This window comes from Sporobolomyces koalae (assembly GCF_050403365.1).
Source record: "Sporobolomyces koalae JCM15063 DNA, S_koalae_JCM15063T_v1_ctg12, whole genome shotgun sequence".
Classification (NCBI taxonomy): Eukaryota; Fungi; Basidiomycota; class Microbotryomycetes; order Sporidiobolales; family Sporidiobolaceae; genus Sporobolomyces; species Sporobolomyces koalae.
In genome coordinates this window covers 183,724-197,683 of record NW_027481759.1, presented here as the reverse complement: position 1 = coordinate 197,683, position 13,960 = coordinate 183,724, and the positions used below count along the sequence as shown (strand labels likewise).

Sequence of the window (13,960 nt, the reverse complement as noted above, 5' to 3'; positions counted from 1 at the left end):
TCGACAGGGTGTAAAGCGGTGGGATGGTCGTCGTTGTATCGGTTTCGAGAGAAGGGGAAGAAGACCGAAACGGATCACGAGTCACGATTCGAGGTCGGACCGGTGGCTGAAGTTCGAAGCGAGATGTAGACTCTACACGCGTGGACACGACCTCCTTCAGGCCTTGGTCCACTCTAGAAGGCGAGAGAGGGTCCTTCAGGACATCTCTTCTCAACGCTTGTCTCACAATTATGCCTGCGCAGGATCTCTTCTTATTGCCCGAATACTGGATGAGTTGAAGATTGCACAAACAGACAAACACACTAGGACAAGGCACAAGGCGGGAGGGAATGTGAAATATACCAAGAAAAAAAGGAGAGGCAAAAAGGTCAAAGGTCGAGGTCAAGAATCCTTCGTTCAGACTCTTGAGCTTAGTTGCCGACACTCGCAACGATCCCTTCGGCCTTGTTGAGCGCGGCGACCATCCTGACGCACTCTTTGCGTCGTTGGACGACCGAATCGGATTCTTTCAACATTTCGTCGATCGCTTCCGGTTTGTACAACTCGGACAAGAGTTCGCGTTGCATCGTGTCGCGGGCGTGGAACACGAGGTTGAGCATGATCGCTTTCACACACACACAAACACCCATGAAAGCTACGTCAGCTCTTGTTTCGATTGCTTCGATTGCTTACAGCGATTTGAGAATCGCGCTTTTTTCGCTCACCTTTCGGGACCATGTCGATCAGGGTTCGCTTCGAGAGTGAGAAGTAACTCGAGATGAGGAGTTTGATCACTTCCGTCTCCATCGTCTCTCGCTCCGAGAGCGTGCCCGACGCGCGCAAGTTTGTTGGGGGCTGCAAAACAAACGAGTCAGCTATTGACCCTGCTGGTGATCAAAACAGGCATAGGGTTTTTGCGCAAGAACTCACAGGTTCCATAGCGGCAGCACCTTTCTTTTGCGAGATTTGAGCGTTCTTCCTTCCCCCAGGCCAGAACGATCCAAAGAATCCTTCCTCCTTCTGCTTGAGGTCCGAATCGAGGTCTCGACCGTTGTTGAGGGTACCCGGTGCGAGCTTGCCCGTCTTGGGGTCGACCGCGGGACCGGGAGGAGGCTTGTTCGCCGACATGCGTTCCGAAACAATCGCCATCGCCTTGTGTCCCGAGATGAAGTCGGGGTGACCCGTGTTGATGTAAGTCGATTCCATCCTGCGAAGGAACGGGCAAAATTTGGAGACAAAGTTGTTTCAACATTGACAGTCTCGCCTCGCGCGAAACATGGAGAAAAACTCACGACACGAGGTCCGTCACGAGCTTGTTTGTCGGGACCATCGATTTACGGTAAAAGTTCTGCACGGTCGCGTAGAACTTGTCCTTGAGCCCAGGATACCGTTTGAAAGTCGCCTGTCGAGACGCCACTCGTGTCAGCAAACCATGCCATAGACCTCCAATCGAGAGCAAGGCGGAGAGGGAATTCCGCAACGAACGTTCTTGCTGAGCAATTGCGCGAGTATCCGCATGAGCTCGTCGTACACGAGACTGGCACACTTGAGCGCGGGTTCTTCGATTCGTTTGATCTGTTGCTTGATGATGACTTCGAACGCGGTCGTACCGACAAACAATGCCGGCGAGGAACCGGAAGAGTTGTACAGGATCGTACGAATGTCGGCATCTTTGACTTGATCGTACGGGTCGAGACTCTTGACTCCGTTCGAGAACAGTTCGTGAAAGACGAACGAGATACGTGCACCTCCAGACAACTCGTTGAGCGCGAGGTCCGAGGAAGAACCGTCGACTGCCGCTCGGAAATCACCGCAGAATTCGGTAATGATTTGCAGAATCACGCTCGACTGCAAAAAACACGGCGTTTTTACCAGGGGTAAGCGCGACGAAAAACGCGAGACGAGCGAAAGAGCAGGGCAGAGCACTCACGCCATCGGTTCCTCCAGCAGCACCTCCGAGAGAAGCCAATTCAGTTTCGTACTTTGTCAGGCTCTGCGAGATCTTTTGCTTGATGTCGGGAAGGGTCGTCTTGATGTGGTGCATCAAGATTGTGTTGAGTCGCCTCGTGAGGTACGGCGTGCCGCAGTACGACGCCTTGGACCTGTAGCTCGGGTGGCTCTCGAAAAAGTTGCGCTCGTGCTCCAACGCTTGCGCGATCGGACGCTTGTTTTCGATATCGCGTTGACCGCGGTTGACGACGGGAACGTAACCGAGACGAAGCGGGATGATGCGTCCCGCGAGAATGTCGACAACATCGGTTCCTTGGTCCATGAGGTCGACTTTGGTCAAGACTCCGATCGTGCGAAGTCCCTCCGGGTCGACTTGACGCGCGAGTTGAAGACCATCAGAATTGGCGAGATCCGTGTTGGCAGCCGTGACGGCAAGGATGATCGAGTTGGGTTTCTGAATGAACTTGAGGAGCATGTTGCGAATCTGGACCTCGATGTCCCGAGGTTGATCTCCAACTGCAACCTTTGTGAGACCGGGAAGATCGACGAGGGTGAGGGTGAGGACATTGGGCGAGAAGATGCGGAGTCCGATCGGGAGCGGCGAGATACCTGTCATGCTCGGCGCGCACGTAACGAGTGAGTGATTGATTCCCTGTTTCTAATTGAGCTTGGAACCACGTTGAGGGCTTACCCGCGTTCTTGCCAGTTTTGAGCTCAGTGTCGGCAACAATCTCGTCGCGCACCTTGTTGAAGTCGAAGAACTTTTCTCCGGGGCGGTGCAACTGTGCGTTTTCGGCTTACACGTCAGCTTGACCAGGTCTTCTCGAGATCATGAAACGAAGAGACTCGCGAATTCGGCCCATTCGTCAGGGTTGCTCGCCTTGTCGCTTGTCGGTTGCGATCCAGGCTCGTCCGAGGGGGCTATTCGTCCAGGTGCCGTCAGGATCCTCGCCCTTTCTTTTTCCCGAGGAAGAGAGTGAAATGGTGGGTTGCGAGCAAACTGACCGTCTTTGTCGTCACCGTTGGCAGGCTTGGCTGCTGCAGGCCTGTTGATAAGTTGAAGCACAAGAGGTCGACGGGTGACGATACCAGCTGTGGGATTCGCAACGAGATCAGCGAGGCGATCGTTTCCGAGGTGGAGAGTGGAAGCGACTGACTTCCACGGGGCAGGAAGTCGCGTCCGACAATGTTCTGAATAGGCGAGAATTGTCAAACAAGTTCGGCAGGCGGTGGAGGGGGGAGGAGGCCACCGTCAAACAGTGGGAGCACGACTCACCTCTAGGACGGAAGACTTTCCGCTACAGCGAGGACATTGGATATATCACGAGTCAGTTTCACCGCTCTAAAGTGCATAGAGAGGGAAGAGGGGAGCATATCGGTCAACTTACGAACTCTGAGATCCAACGACTGTGCGAACAAGGTTCGAGATATGAGTGTTCGATTTAGTTCCACACTAGCCGAGATCACGAAGCGAGAGACGGACCTGCGATCTGCGGGAGGTCGATCGGGTTGGACGAGAGGCCTGACGACGCGAACGCATCTTGCAGTTTCTGCGCACCTCGCAAGCGAGACGATCGGATTTCAGCGTGCAGCTACGATCGACGCGTCGTGAAACAGCTTGGAGAAGGACGCACGTTGACGGTACGGATCAGGTGTTGATCCATGATGTTGGCAGTTGGGCGAACCGAGGTGACGACTTGTACACGCGACGACGGCGGACGTGGGCAGTAGACAGGTAATCGACTACGTGCTTGGAGTTGATCTAGACTGGCAACACCGAGTTCGAGATGGATGCGAGACAGGTGCAGTAACGCGAGTTGCCAGAGTCCCGACTGCGCCTCCTTCGGGTGACACCTGGCACTTGTCATTTTCCATGCTCACATCTCTCTGGACGTATGCTCATTTTGGGGTATCATTCTCGTTTGCAATTCTAACAAGACAATCCCAGGGGGGTGTACAATTGTTCGCCACTTTCTTCTCGAGCGAATTACCTGCGTAAGAAACCCACACGGCGTAAGTTCCCGCAGTATTCGCAGCAAGACCCTCAGCCTCGAGCCTTACCTTGTCGGGTTGTAATCGTCTGCAGAGTGGAGAGAGATAGAAGAGGGGAGTCAGCTTGTTAGTTCAGCGCGGACGTTTGGACAAGGGGGACTTGCCGATCCTCAACAAGAGTCCAACCGTTTCAGTCGCAAGTTCGATCGCGCTCGTGCTGACCAACAACGGTTGCAACACGTTCTCCTCCAAAATGTTCGAGATGACTCCCTTGCGCACGTTGATCCCGGCACTCCTCTCTCCGTTCGCATGTCGGTTCCTCAGTTCAGTCACCATCGAGATCGGGTTCAACCCGGCGTTCTCGGCAAGGGTGGTCGGGATCACTTCGAGCGCTTCGGCGAACGCTGCGAAACAGTACGACTCCATCCCCTTGAGCGTCTGAGCATGTTGGGCCAAGAGTCGCGACACGTGAATCTCGGGTGCACCTCCACCCGCAATCAAGAAACTGCAAGAACGCGAAACTCGATCTCTGTGAGTGTTTCGCAATTCGAGAAAGCGATAAAGAAACCTTGGGAAGGGACATACCGTTTCTTGACGAGACACCTCACGACACAGAGCGCATCGTGCAAACTCCTCTCCGACTCTTCGAGCACGAGCCCATTCGCTCCCGTGCACAACACGCTGACCGTTTTGCCACTCGGGTTCTTGATGCCCGAAATCTTGACAAATTTGGCCCCGTTTTTGCTCGTCTCCTCGACGAGGTCGGCATCTCCGAGTTTGTCACTCGTCATTTGTTCGACATCCGAGATGGGTTTGCATCCGAGCGACCTCGACAAAAAGTCAATCTCGTCCCGTTCGACGTCCTTGATCGCCATGATTTTGAGTTTTTGCAAGTACGCGAGCGAGAGTTCGTTGGTAGCGTCGCGCAGGATCGATTTCTGAATCAAGAGGACGTTGCAACCCGATTTCTTGATCGCTTTGCACAGGTTGAGGATGTACAGACGTTCCTCTTTGAGAATCTTGTCCATCTGGCGGTAGTCGTTCACGACGATCTGGTTGTCCATGTCGGGTTTCGGAGGCGACAGTTGGAACTGGATGATTCCGATCTTGGCTTTCTCGATCCGGGTAGGTCCACCGGCCGAAGTGATCGCGTTCTGGTGCAGCAAGACTCCATCCATCAACTCGGTGTCATCGATCGTACCTCCGACCTTTTTGACGAGACGGATGTCACGCAGATCGACATTGGTCGACTGCGGCGTCACGAGTCGCAACACCGAGTCGACAGCGATCGGGGACAGGATGGAAGAGTATTGCGAGACGATCTGGAGCAAGTAGCCGAGTACGTGGATCAGTCTTTGCTCTCGAGTCGTCCAACTCTAGGCTAGTGAAGACTGCTCACCTTGGAACTCAGACTGGTGGTCGCGGCTCTCAGGAGGTTGTCGCGGTCGGACAAGTCGACCGGAGTCGACATGTCTTGCAAGAACTCGACGACCTTGTGGGCAGCCTTGGTGAAGCTCTCTGCGATGATGGTCGGGTGGATACCTTTGCCGAGGAGTTTCTCGGCAGCACCGAGGAGGGCACCTGCGAGCACGACGACCGAAGTCGTACCGTCTCCCGCTTCGATATCCTGAGCGGCAGACAAGTCGACGAGCTACCACAAGAGAGGGAGGATGTGAGTTCGGAGAAGTGTGCTAGAATGGAGCAAAGAGTGCTTGCCATTCGTGCGGCGGGGTGCATGACACTCATGTGCTTGAGGATGGTCGCGCCGTCGTTCGTGATGACGACTTCACCCTGGGCAGTCTGAATCATCTTGTCCATTCCCCTCGGTCCCAACGAGGTTCGTACCGCGTCGGCGACAGCTGTCGGTCGAGAGAGAGCGAGAGGATGAGCGAAACGAGGTGCGAGGTCATGACGAGACGCGAGGACTGACCCTTGGCGGCAGTCATGTTGCTGAGACGGACTTCGGTCGATTTCTCATTGTTCTGTGACGCGAGATGCGGGCAGGTCGAGGTGGTGAGCAGGTCAGGCGCGCGAGGGGTGATGAGGGTCCGCTTACTTGGAACGCCCGCTTGTTCGAAGGACCCGGGGCCGCTGTCGGTGCAGGTGCTGCCACTCCTGCTGTTGGTGCCATGTCTGCAGAAATTCGAGCGTGACGGGGAGACCTCGACCAAGGTTGGTGGATTAATCGCCTCGCCTCTCGCCCCAGTCTCGGTTGCCTCCATTGCCCCTCTCCTGGTCAATCCGAATATCTACCATGGCGAGTCATCTGGTTTCAGCGCGGCGCGGCTGTACATCGCAGCTTGTGCCGCGCACAGCTCATCCACTCGCGTTCGCGTTCGCTGATCCCGCGTACCCCTCTAGGCCGACATCAACGCGATCGCACAGCAGTTCACTCAGTTCTACTACAACCAGTTCGACAGTGACCGCAAGGGTCTCGCCCCTCTCTACGTGAGTCACCATACCCTCTCTCTCTCGTGACAGGTTGTGATTCCACTGGGTCTGACTTTGGACTCGACTGGACCCGAATGGCGTCGCACAGCGGGATCACTCGATGCTCTCGTTCGAGGGACAACAGTTCCAAGGAGCTGCCGCCATTGTCGAAAAGCTTAGCGTGAGGAACCCTTGTTCCTCGTTCTTGTCCCGTCAACGAGGTTTAACTCAACTTGGGGGAAAATACAGGGTCTCCCGTTCGAGTCGATCAAGCACCAGGTCGCAACCATGGATGCTCAACCCGCTGCGACTGACAAGGCCTCGATGATTGTCCTCGTCACCGGTCAACTCCTCGTGAATATCTTCTTTCCTTCCTTGATCTCTTCAACTCGACTGACTCCATTTTTCCATCGCTCTAGACCGGAAGCGAGTCGAACGCTCTCAACTTTTCTCAGACTTTCCACCTTCTTCCCGAAGGATCGGGAGGATACTACGTGTGAGTTTTCGATTTTGCAGGTACAGACGTTTCGATTCCTGACTCTTTGTCTCTTTTGCAGGTTCAACGATGTCTTCCGTCTCGTTTACGGTTAAATCTCGATGAAAGAAACGTGAACGGACTTTTTTTTGGTGGCGAGGAGAACTTGATCATGGGGATGTGCAAAGAATACTTTTTCTAAACGTTGTCCACATATAGCGAACACCATTTCTAGGACCAAGTCGAGTTGGCATGGCGAGTGTCGAGAAACAGAGAGCGTGCCCCCAAGTTTCCTAATCCAGATCTTGGCCTGATCATTCAACGCTCTGCCAAAACCATGTCGTTCTGCTGTCCCAGACTCGCGTATCAAAAACACTACAACAACCGCATGTGTGCACAAGGTTAATCCCCTACACTCATTCGCTTCTCTTTCAACAATTCTTCTTGGCCTCCTCGATCAAAACCCTCTTGTGCTGTTTCTTCTTGTTGACAGACATGTTGTCGTGGTCTCCGCTGCGAGCTCGGTTGCATAGTCCAATCACGTCAGGTCTTCCACATGCGATCCAAACCACTTCGAGTACGAGCGCGGTCAACTGTGCGTTGAATCGTTCCCAAAAAAAAAAGGGCCGATCCCAATCAGACTCGTTCGGTACGTTTTAGTGTGAGAAGGGATCAGAACTCACGTTGACGAGTCCATAAAAGATCATCGGGATCACTCCCATAAAGACATTCCCGAGTACTCCCCTGCGTTTGATCGTATCGAGGATCTCTCCCTTTTCGACCTCGACCATCTTGTCCGAGTAGAATGGTGACGAAGGCAACAATCTGTAATGACTTGTGAAACTCGCCGAGAAACAGTAGATCAATGTGACCACCACTCCATGAACTCGAAGTAATTCCCCAAGTCCTGGCAACCCTCCGAAATCGTTCGCCAACGTCGATTGGTACGTCGAGTGATCGACTCCGTACTTGATTCGAGCGTCTTCTTTCGCGAGGAGGTAGTAACTAGGTTCGTCTTGGGGTAATCCGTTGATTGCGAGTTTAGATTGTGGCAAGTTCCACAATGCCGTGATCCACATGGCTTGTTGTTCGGCGATCGGAGGGATCGCTCCAACCCCCGGTCGAACGAATCCCAGGTACGCGACGGTCGGATCTGAACGAGATACAATGTCTCGCACTGTGCAATCCCAGGGACGAGGGTATTCTTCCGAGAGCCACGACGAGAACTCTTGACGGTATCCAGAAGCAAAGATGATGAGGCTTTTGAATCACAAAGATACGGTGAGCTCAATTCTGAAGACACCCTCTCTTGCATAATGTGCAAGACTTACTCGGGCTCGATTCGTCTCTTCTCCAATCGTTGGCGGACTTTGCGCCAACTTCCTCCTCGTCGTTCACATTTGTCCCAATCGAACTCGACTCTGCCCGTCTCGTCAATCCCGGTCGGAAACGGGGCCATCTCAACCTGTCCAGGAGTCGCAGTGTCTTCGGGCGGGTCGTGATACTCGGACAGGAACGAGAGAAGCTTGGATCGTGACTTGTAGGGTCGATTCAGGTATGGCGAAGCTTTGTGAGACTTGTTCAGGAAGACGTAGGCTGTTGCGCATTTTCAGCTTCCTTGTTCGAGGGGCTGCTGCAAAAAAGGCAGAAGCGATCACATACCTCGTCCCAGTCGCTCTTCTGGCAATTCCCCGGCCCACTGATTACACCTGCAGAGGAGAGTGTAAGCTTGAACAGAGATCCCAACTTGTTCACGTTCAGCACTTACCCTGCCTGCGTTCCCGTTAGAAGCCAGAGGACTCGCTTGATCATAAAGTCGCTCACAAACCTATGTCGGGTCAGTGTCAGGCTCTTAGATCCAAATTGTTGCGACACAGAGTGGCGTACCAGCGCAGGTGCGAAGCTGCAACCCAAGGATGAACATAGGTTGTCTCGAACAAGTTGGTGATGAGTCCGTCGATCGGAAGGTTCCCGTCAAAAGTGCGACCGAGGACCGTAAAATTGTTGAGAACCTTTGGAAACGAGAGGAAGCTAAACTAGAATCGTCAGTCTTGCAGATGTCACGTCGAGAATCCAAAATCAGATTAAGGCTCACCCTCCTCTCGAGCAGAGGTAGACTTCTGCAGCTCCAGCTTTGATCGACTCGTAAGCGAGATCCATGCCAGTTTCTCCAGTACCGAGGATTATGACTTTTCTGCCAGTCAAGGAATCCCGCGTCTTGTGCTCGGATGAATGAATGACGGTCTTGCCCGGGAGCGACTTGAACCGATCGATGCCTGGAATCGTAGGAATCTGAGGGATACAATGCAAGCCGGTGCAGATGATCAGGTGGCTCGAGGTGTAATGTTCGTGTTCTAGCAGGATGCATATGATTAGTTCGCTACTGTTTTCTGACTCGGACTATGAGACTCACCCTTGTTCCCATTCCGCTTGACCGTTACCGAGTGCAGCTGGTTTGATTTCTCCACCTTGACCACCCTGCTTTGCAAGTTGATCTTGTCGGTGAGACCAAAGTGTTCGACGTAACGCTCGAGGTACGCGCAATACTCTGGGAGGGACACATGATCGCCTTGAGCAGCCGAGAACCTGTAATCGGTGAACGCCGTCAACTGTTTCCTGCAGAGAGCGAAAAGCCCGATGATGCCGATGTCAAAGTGGGGGGGAGGGGGGAGAGAGACGGAGATCGTACACGAGTCAGTCGATGCCCGCAAGCGTACGAGATGTTGTAGAGAGTATACGCACGACGATACTAGTTCACTGTTCTCGTAAGCTCGGTATCGGAACGTGCCGCCGATCTGTTCCTCCGCTTCGAACAGGATACAGTGCACGCCTGCTTCTGTCTGAGTTTTGAGGGCCGTGACTCCTGCAGGTCCTCCTCCGATGATGATGGCGTCGTAGTGCCTTGTCATGTCTCCAAGCCGGCGGAGAGTCGGAAAGATGCAGGACGGACGGGCGCGCGCCGCAGCGAGCGAGCGAGTTCGAGATCGACGGGCCGCAGAATGTTCTCTCGATCACGCTTTCGATGACTTTGCTAGACCACGCAGAGCTCGTTGAAAGCCGACAGATTCGATACTAAGCTGAGAACAATGTTGGCATTATGCTGTCGAATCCGCTCAGGGTGCAAGGACCCTTCAGGAAGAGATCGGCGGGGCCGAGTCAGAGGCTCCACGGATACAGCACATGCTCGAGAGCGTCAGTCTCGAGTGTGCTAACGTTTGCGCTACTGCGAGCAGCGCCGAGGTTTTCTCGAGCTTCGGGTTCAAGCTTGATACCACTCTCGATCACAGTTTCGACTTGTCGGACCGTCTTCGCTGAAGAATAATGTTATGCGAGGAGATGTGTGGTAGTACTACAACGCGTAGCTGGTCAATCGTGCGTCCAATTGGGGGATCGAGCTGAAGAACATTGTTATCTGCCCGATTCTGACGGGCCTTGCGAGTGTTTCGGCTTTGCTGTCGCGTCGACTCCCTCTTGGAAACCAAGCATGTCCCATTCTGTCCGCTCCATGAGTCCCCTAAACGGAGCAAGTTGCCACACAAAAAGTCAGTTTCGGGTTGAAGCGCGCAAGAGGGAAAAGGTGAAATCTGACACACTTGTCCATCCGGCATGCTAGGTATGCTTTCGACAGTGGTCTGCACTCGGTACTTTGCTGTTTGTTCGCCTTCATACATTTGAGGTACTTGAGCATCGCTTCTTTGCATTCACCTGCTTACGATGATTCCGGTTCGAAGCGGATCAGAGGGACATCGTTGGGCGTACAAGGGTCGGCGCTATAGAGTGTCAGAGCTTTCTTTCATTGGGCTGGGCAGCAAAGGAGGTCGTGGGAGCGAGACTCGCCATCGTGATCGAGAGGGAAACTGCCTTTGAGAGGAGGAGCACCACCGAGCGAGAATGCCGAATTAGACGGCCGACCAAAGGACATGGCACAAGAGTTGACCGCTTGGATCGCTAGCAAGCAGATGAGCGAGAAGCGAAGCCGAGATGCGGCAAGGATCAATTCTTACCATCAACCTAGGGGCTTCGATCTATGCTCTCGGCTTGCACTGGTCTCTCAGTGACTGCAGCCCTGACGACCTTAATTGTGCTCGCACTGCGTAGATTCGCCTTGCCGCTCGCTCGCATCGTGAGTGGCTTCGACGTTCCGTCATTCAACTTTAATCAGGGCAGACTCACTCAAGGTATATGAGCTACAGGGCGAAGACACGGGTTACAGACTGAGCGCGAGGCATCACCTGCAGAGGAGAGGGAGCTTCTAGCGCAGCCCTGTGCGAGAGTCGGACCGCCCCCACAAGCTCAGTGTCCCCTCCTCGGCCAACTTTCGCCTGCAGAGTTCACTACGAGATGGCGATCCTGTTCTTGCCAGAGCAGCTCCTCGCGTCACAGTCGACAGGCGGATATTTGTATGGTTGGGAGGAGAAACATGTCGTCCTGGTCGCAGGAGTCCTCCGGGATCCCGAATACTCGGCCGCGACAAGGCGACTCGAAGCTGCAAGAGGTGCAATCGATTCCGACTTGAAGATTGTGGGCCAGTTGCGTCATCAAGCTAACGAGTCGCAAGCACACGACATGCGAGATCCGAAACTGCTCTATATCGACATGAGGGGGCGACGACCACCACGACTTGTTGTCAATCTAGCCGGCAGGCTGGACATTCACCCTCAGATCGTGCTGTACATGGTCCCAGGCAAACTTGAAGTGCTGTCCCTTCAACCCATTTCGCTCACTCCCGCCCAGGCAAGCACAACCGCGCCTAGCAAGCTGGCGAAACATCACGGGCACATCTCGCAGATCCCGGATACGTCAGACGATGTAGAAGAGCAAGAGCTCGACAGGGCGCTGAACTGGGCATGTTCCATCGCTCGCCTTCATTACATCCTCGAAAGAGCTGAGCACGATCCGTCTCGACAGATAAACGCCGTCCCTCATGTCGCGCGCTACGTCGACAGAGGAATCCCGTTTGCGCCCCCGTCGACCTCGTTGTTCTCAAAGCCACTCGGTGCTGTCGGTCGGGTTGCTGAGCTCTTGCTCGTCAACATCGTTACCTTGTTGTCGTTCCGTCTGCCCGTGCTAGGCTCTTTGAGAGACCGCTCCGCTGCTGGTGAGCCAGTTTCCTGGTCAGAGAAATCGTCAGGCAAACTGATACTGTCTCGCGAGGACTCAGCCAGACAAATTTCGACACGACTCGAATTGCTCGGCTCGACTGCAGCACACCTCAGCGAATACCGCAGACTGGGCGCAACTCTTCCGATCAAGACCTCTACAAAACTTGAGGCTTCCGCTAGCTACAGTCGGTGAGCTTCTCGTGCTCTTCCGAACGGATTGCACATCTGTATTGATGACTTGCCGGCTTCTCAGGTTCTGGAATACAGTCTGGCTAGTGGCGAATGATCTCATTGTTGGCTACGGACTATCGACGTTCGTTTGGGAAAATACCGAAGACCTGAGCAAAATTGTCGGAACTCTCGTCCAGGTCAGTCTCTTCCCTGAGACTCGCACGCGTTCTGGCCGGGCTTTGCTCATTAGCCGATCCATACATCAGTTCTATGTTTCCGACTATCTCTCAGATCTACTCGAATGGTTGAACAACTGGCCTAGCGGCGTCAAGCTCAATTCCGAAGTTTCGAGCTTGATCTACGACGCGTTCAAATTCCAGTCTCGTCTCTGGCAAGCGTGTACGTCGGGTTTTCGTCTCTGTTATTGCCTTACCCTGACCTAACTTTGTTCATTATAGTTGTGCTCGAACCCTGTCTTCCGCACTTCCCACTCCTCTTGCGTCTGATTGCGATCTGCGGGTACTTTGGCGGAGCATCTCTCCTTCTTGCCCTGTCTTCCGATCTTGTCGGTCTCTTGACGGCTCCCTTCTTCGCCTGCTACGTCTCTGCGACTCTGGTGTATCGCTGGAGTCTCGTTGGACTGTCGGCGTTGTTCAATGTCTTTCGAGGCGAGTTCACTGCCATTAGAGTTCCGGTAGGCATACTGACTCAAATCGCTTAACAGGGAAGAAATACAACCCGTTGAGAGCGCGCACTGAGCCTTCTACATACTCTGTCGATGCTCTGCTCCTCGGCACGATCCTCTTCGTGATGCTGATCTTCCTGTTTCCGACGATCGCCGCCTTCTATCTCGCGTTTGCTTCGGTAAGCCTATGATAACTCCTTTTAGAGCAATCCGAGCTGATTTTGAAACGTATCATTCATTCCCAGTCGAGATTGACCATCGTATCGATTCAAGCACTGGCAGAGGGGATCGTGCAAGGCCTTAATGTGTTCCCTCTGTTCGCTATCATGCTGCGAATGCGTTACCAGAAGCGAGCACGATTGCCAGGTTCGTTGAGCGGAAACATCAGCTTGTAAAGATCGAACTGACATCTGCGTTTGTTCTCGTAAAGGGACTGTCGTTTTGCAATCATGCAGTGACACCCGACACCTTGACAGACGGCACTTGCATCTCGAGGTGAGTTTTGCGCCAACCTAGTTCAGATCAAGCACGGATACCTGAGAACCTTTTTTCCTCTGTACCCCAGAATCGACCCCTCCCGTACAGCTCGATTTTGGCTGATCTGTACGTTCGCTTCTCGCTCTCTTGAGCAGCTGCTGAGTTTTCAAGAAGCTGAGAGCTTCGCCCGGGTTGTTCTCGCAGGGTCGATCTGCCGAAAACCTATTTCTCTGCCACCATCATTTTGCAACTACTCTCAAATCTTGGTGCCGGTCAGTTAGACCGCCTTGTTTCGATCTAAGGCACGTCAGCTGACGCGCTGACGAGCGAGACGCAGGAAAAGTGATTTTCGCTTCGCAGCTGCGCTAGGCACGTACACCGGCATTCTGCGGTCAAGACCCCGGACAAAGCTCACCGGTATAGACAAAAGAACCGTCGGGCCGTACACTGCCGTGGTCGGGGCAAAAGTGGAGAGTTGATTCTCGTCACTCAATCTCGGTCTCGACACGGCGCGACGCGTCGCCAACTCGCCCGCCGCGCGATCCGACAAATACAGTTTTGACTTTCGGTCTCGCGCGCTACCACCTTTCGCTTCCCTCTACCTGTTCCTAAAGCTCCTCAAGTCGTTCCGAACACGCTATTCACAGCAGTCTTCGGTCTACCTCGCGTGTCGCATCTTCGCATCGTAGTTCCCGGCTG

The 13,960-nt window shown here is 53.8% G+C and overlaps 5 protein-coding genes across 5 annotated transcripts; 2 read left to right on the top strand and 3 right to left on the bottom strand.

The window, feature by feature from the left end:
• Positions 1-410: 410 nt before the first annotated feature.
• VPS1 (dynamin-like GTPase VPS1) lies at positions 411-3,593 on the bottom strand (the record flags this gene model as incomplete). Its single annotated transcript, XM_076678125.1, has 14 exons — positions 411-604; positions 705-834; positions 910-1,186; positions 1,272-1,381; positions 1,465-1,827; positions 1,910-2,538; positions 2,621-2,711; positions 2,780-2,850; positions 2,935-3,021; positions 3,087-3,120; positions 3,206-3,227; positions 3,318-3,336; positions 3,413-3,479; positions 3,564-3,593. 14 exons carry the CDS (start codon positions 3,591-3,593, stop codon positions 411-413), a joined length of 2,124 nt encoding a protein of 707 aa, XP_076534723.1.
• Positions 3,594-4,053: 460 nt separating this feature from the next.
• Positions 4,054-6,052, bottom strand: CCT4 (chaperonin-containing T-complex subunit CCT4; the record flags this gene model as incomplete). The annotated part of the gene is made up of 6 exons (XM_076678124.1): positions 4,054-4,426; positions 4,507-5,243; positions 5,321-5,572; positions 5,638-5,780; positions 5,852-5,903; positions 5,978-6,052. The coding sequence occupies 6 exons, from the start codon at positions 6,050-6,052 to the stop codon at positions 4,054-4,056; spliced, it is 1,632 nt and encodes a 543-aa protein (XP_076534722.1).
• Positions 6,053-6,175: 123 nt separating this feature from the next.
• On the top strand, positions 6,176-6,942 carry NTF2 (Ran GTPase-binding protein NTF2; the record flags this gene model as incomplete). The annotated part of the gene is made up of 6 exons (XM_076678123.1): positions 6,176-6,190; positions 6,283-6,369; positions 6,461-6,532; positions 6,601-6,705; positions 6,771-6,847; positions 6,909-6,942. 6 exons carry the CDS (start codon positions 6,176-6,178, stop codon positions 6,940-6,942), a joined length of 390 nt encoding a protein of 129 aa, XP_076534721.1.
• Positions 6,943-7,257: 315 nt separating this feature from the next.
• JCM15063_002219 (flavin-containing monooxygenase) lies at positions 7,258-9,735 on the bottom strand (the record flags this gene model as incomplete). The annotated part of the gene is made up of 9 exons (XM_076678122.1): positions 7,258-7,419; positions 7,510-8,086; positions 8,158-8,422; positions 8,489-8,535; positions 8,595-8,654; positions 8,714-8,857; positions 8,922-9,180; positions 9,240-9,442; positions 9,569-9,735. The coding sequence occupies 9 exons, from the start codon at positions 9,733-9,735 to the stop codon at positions 7,258-7,260; spliced, it is 1,884 nt and encodes a 627-aa protein (XP_076534720.1).
• A 1,432-nt stretch (positions 9,736-11,167) lies between these two features.
• Positions 11,168-13,630, top strand: GPI1 (phosphatidylinositol N-acetylglucosaminyltransferase; the record flags this gene model as incomplete). Its single annotated transcript, XM_076678121.1, has 11 exons — positions 11,168-11,924; positions 11,988-12,117; positions 12,182-12,296; positions 12,366-12,498; positions 12,558-12,767; positions 12,824-12,963; positions 13,030-13,150; positions 13,215-13,279; positions 13,350-13,387; positions 13,466-13,533; positions 13,599-13,630. 11 exons carry the CDS (start codon positions 11,168-11,170, stop codon positions 13,628-13,630), a joined length of 1,809 nt encoding a protein of 602 aa, XP_076534719.1.
• Positions 13,631-13,960: the final 330 nt, after the last annotated feature.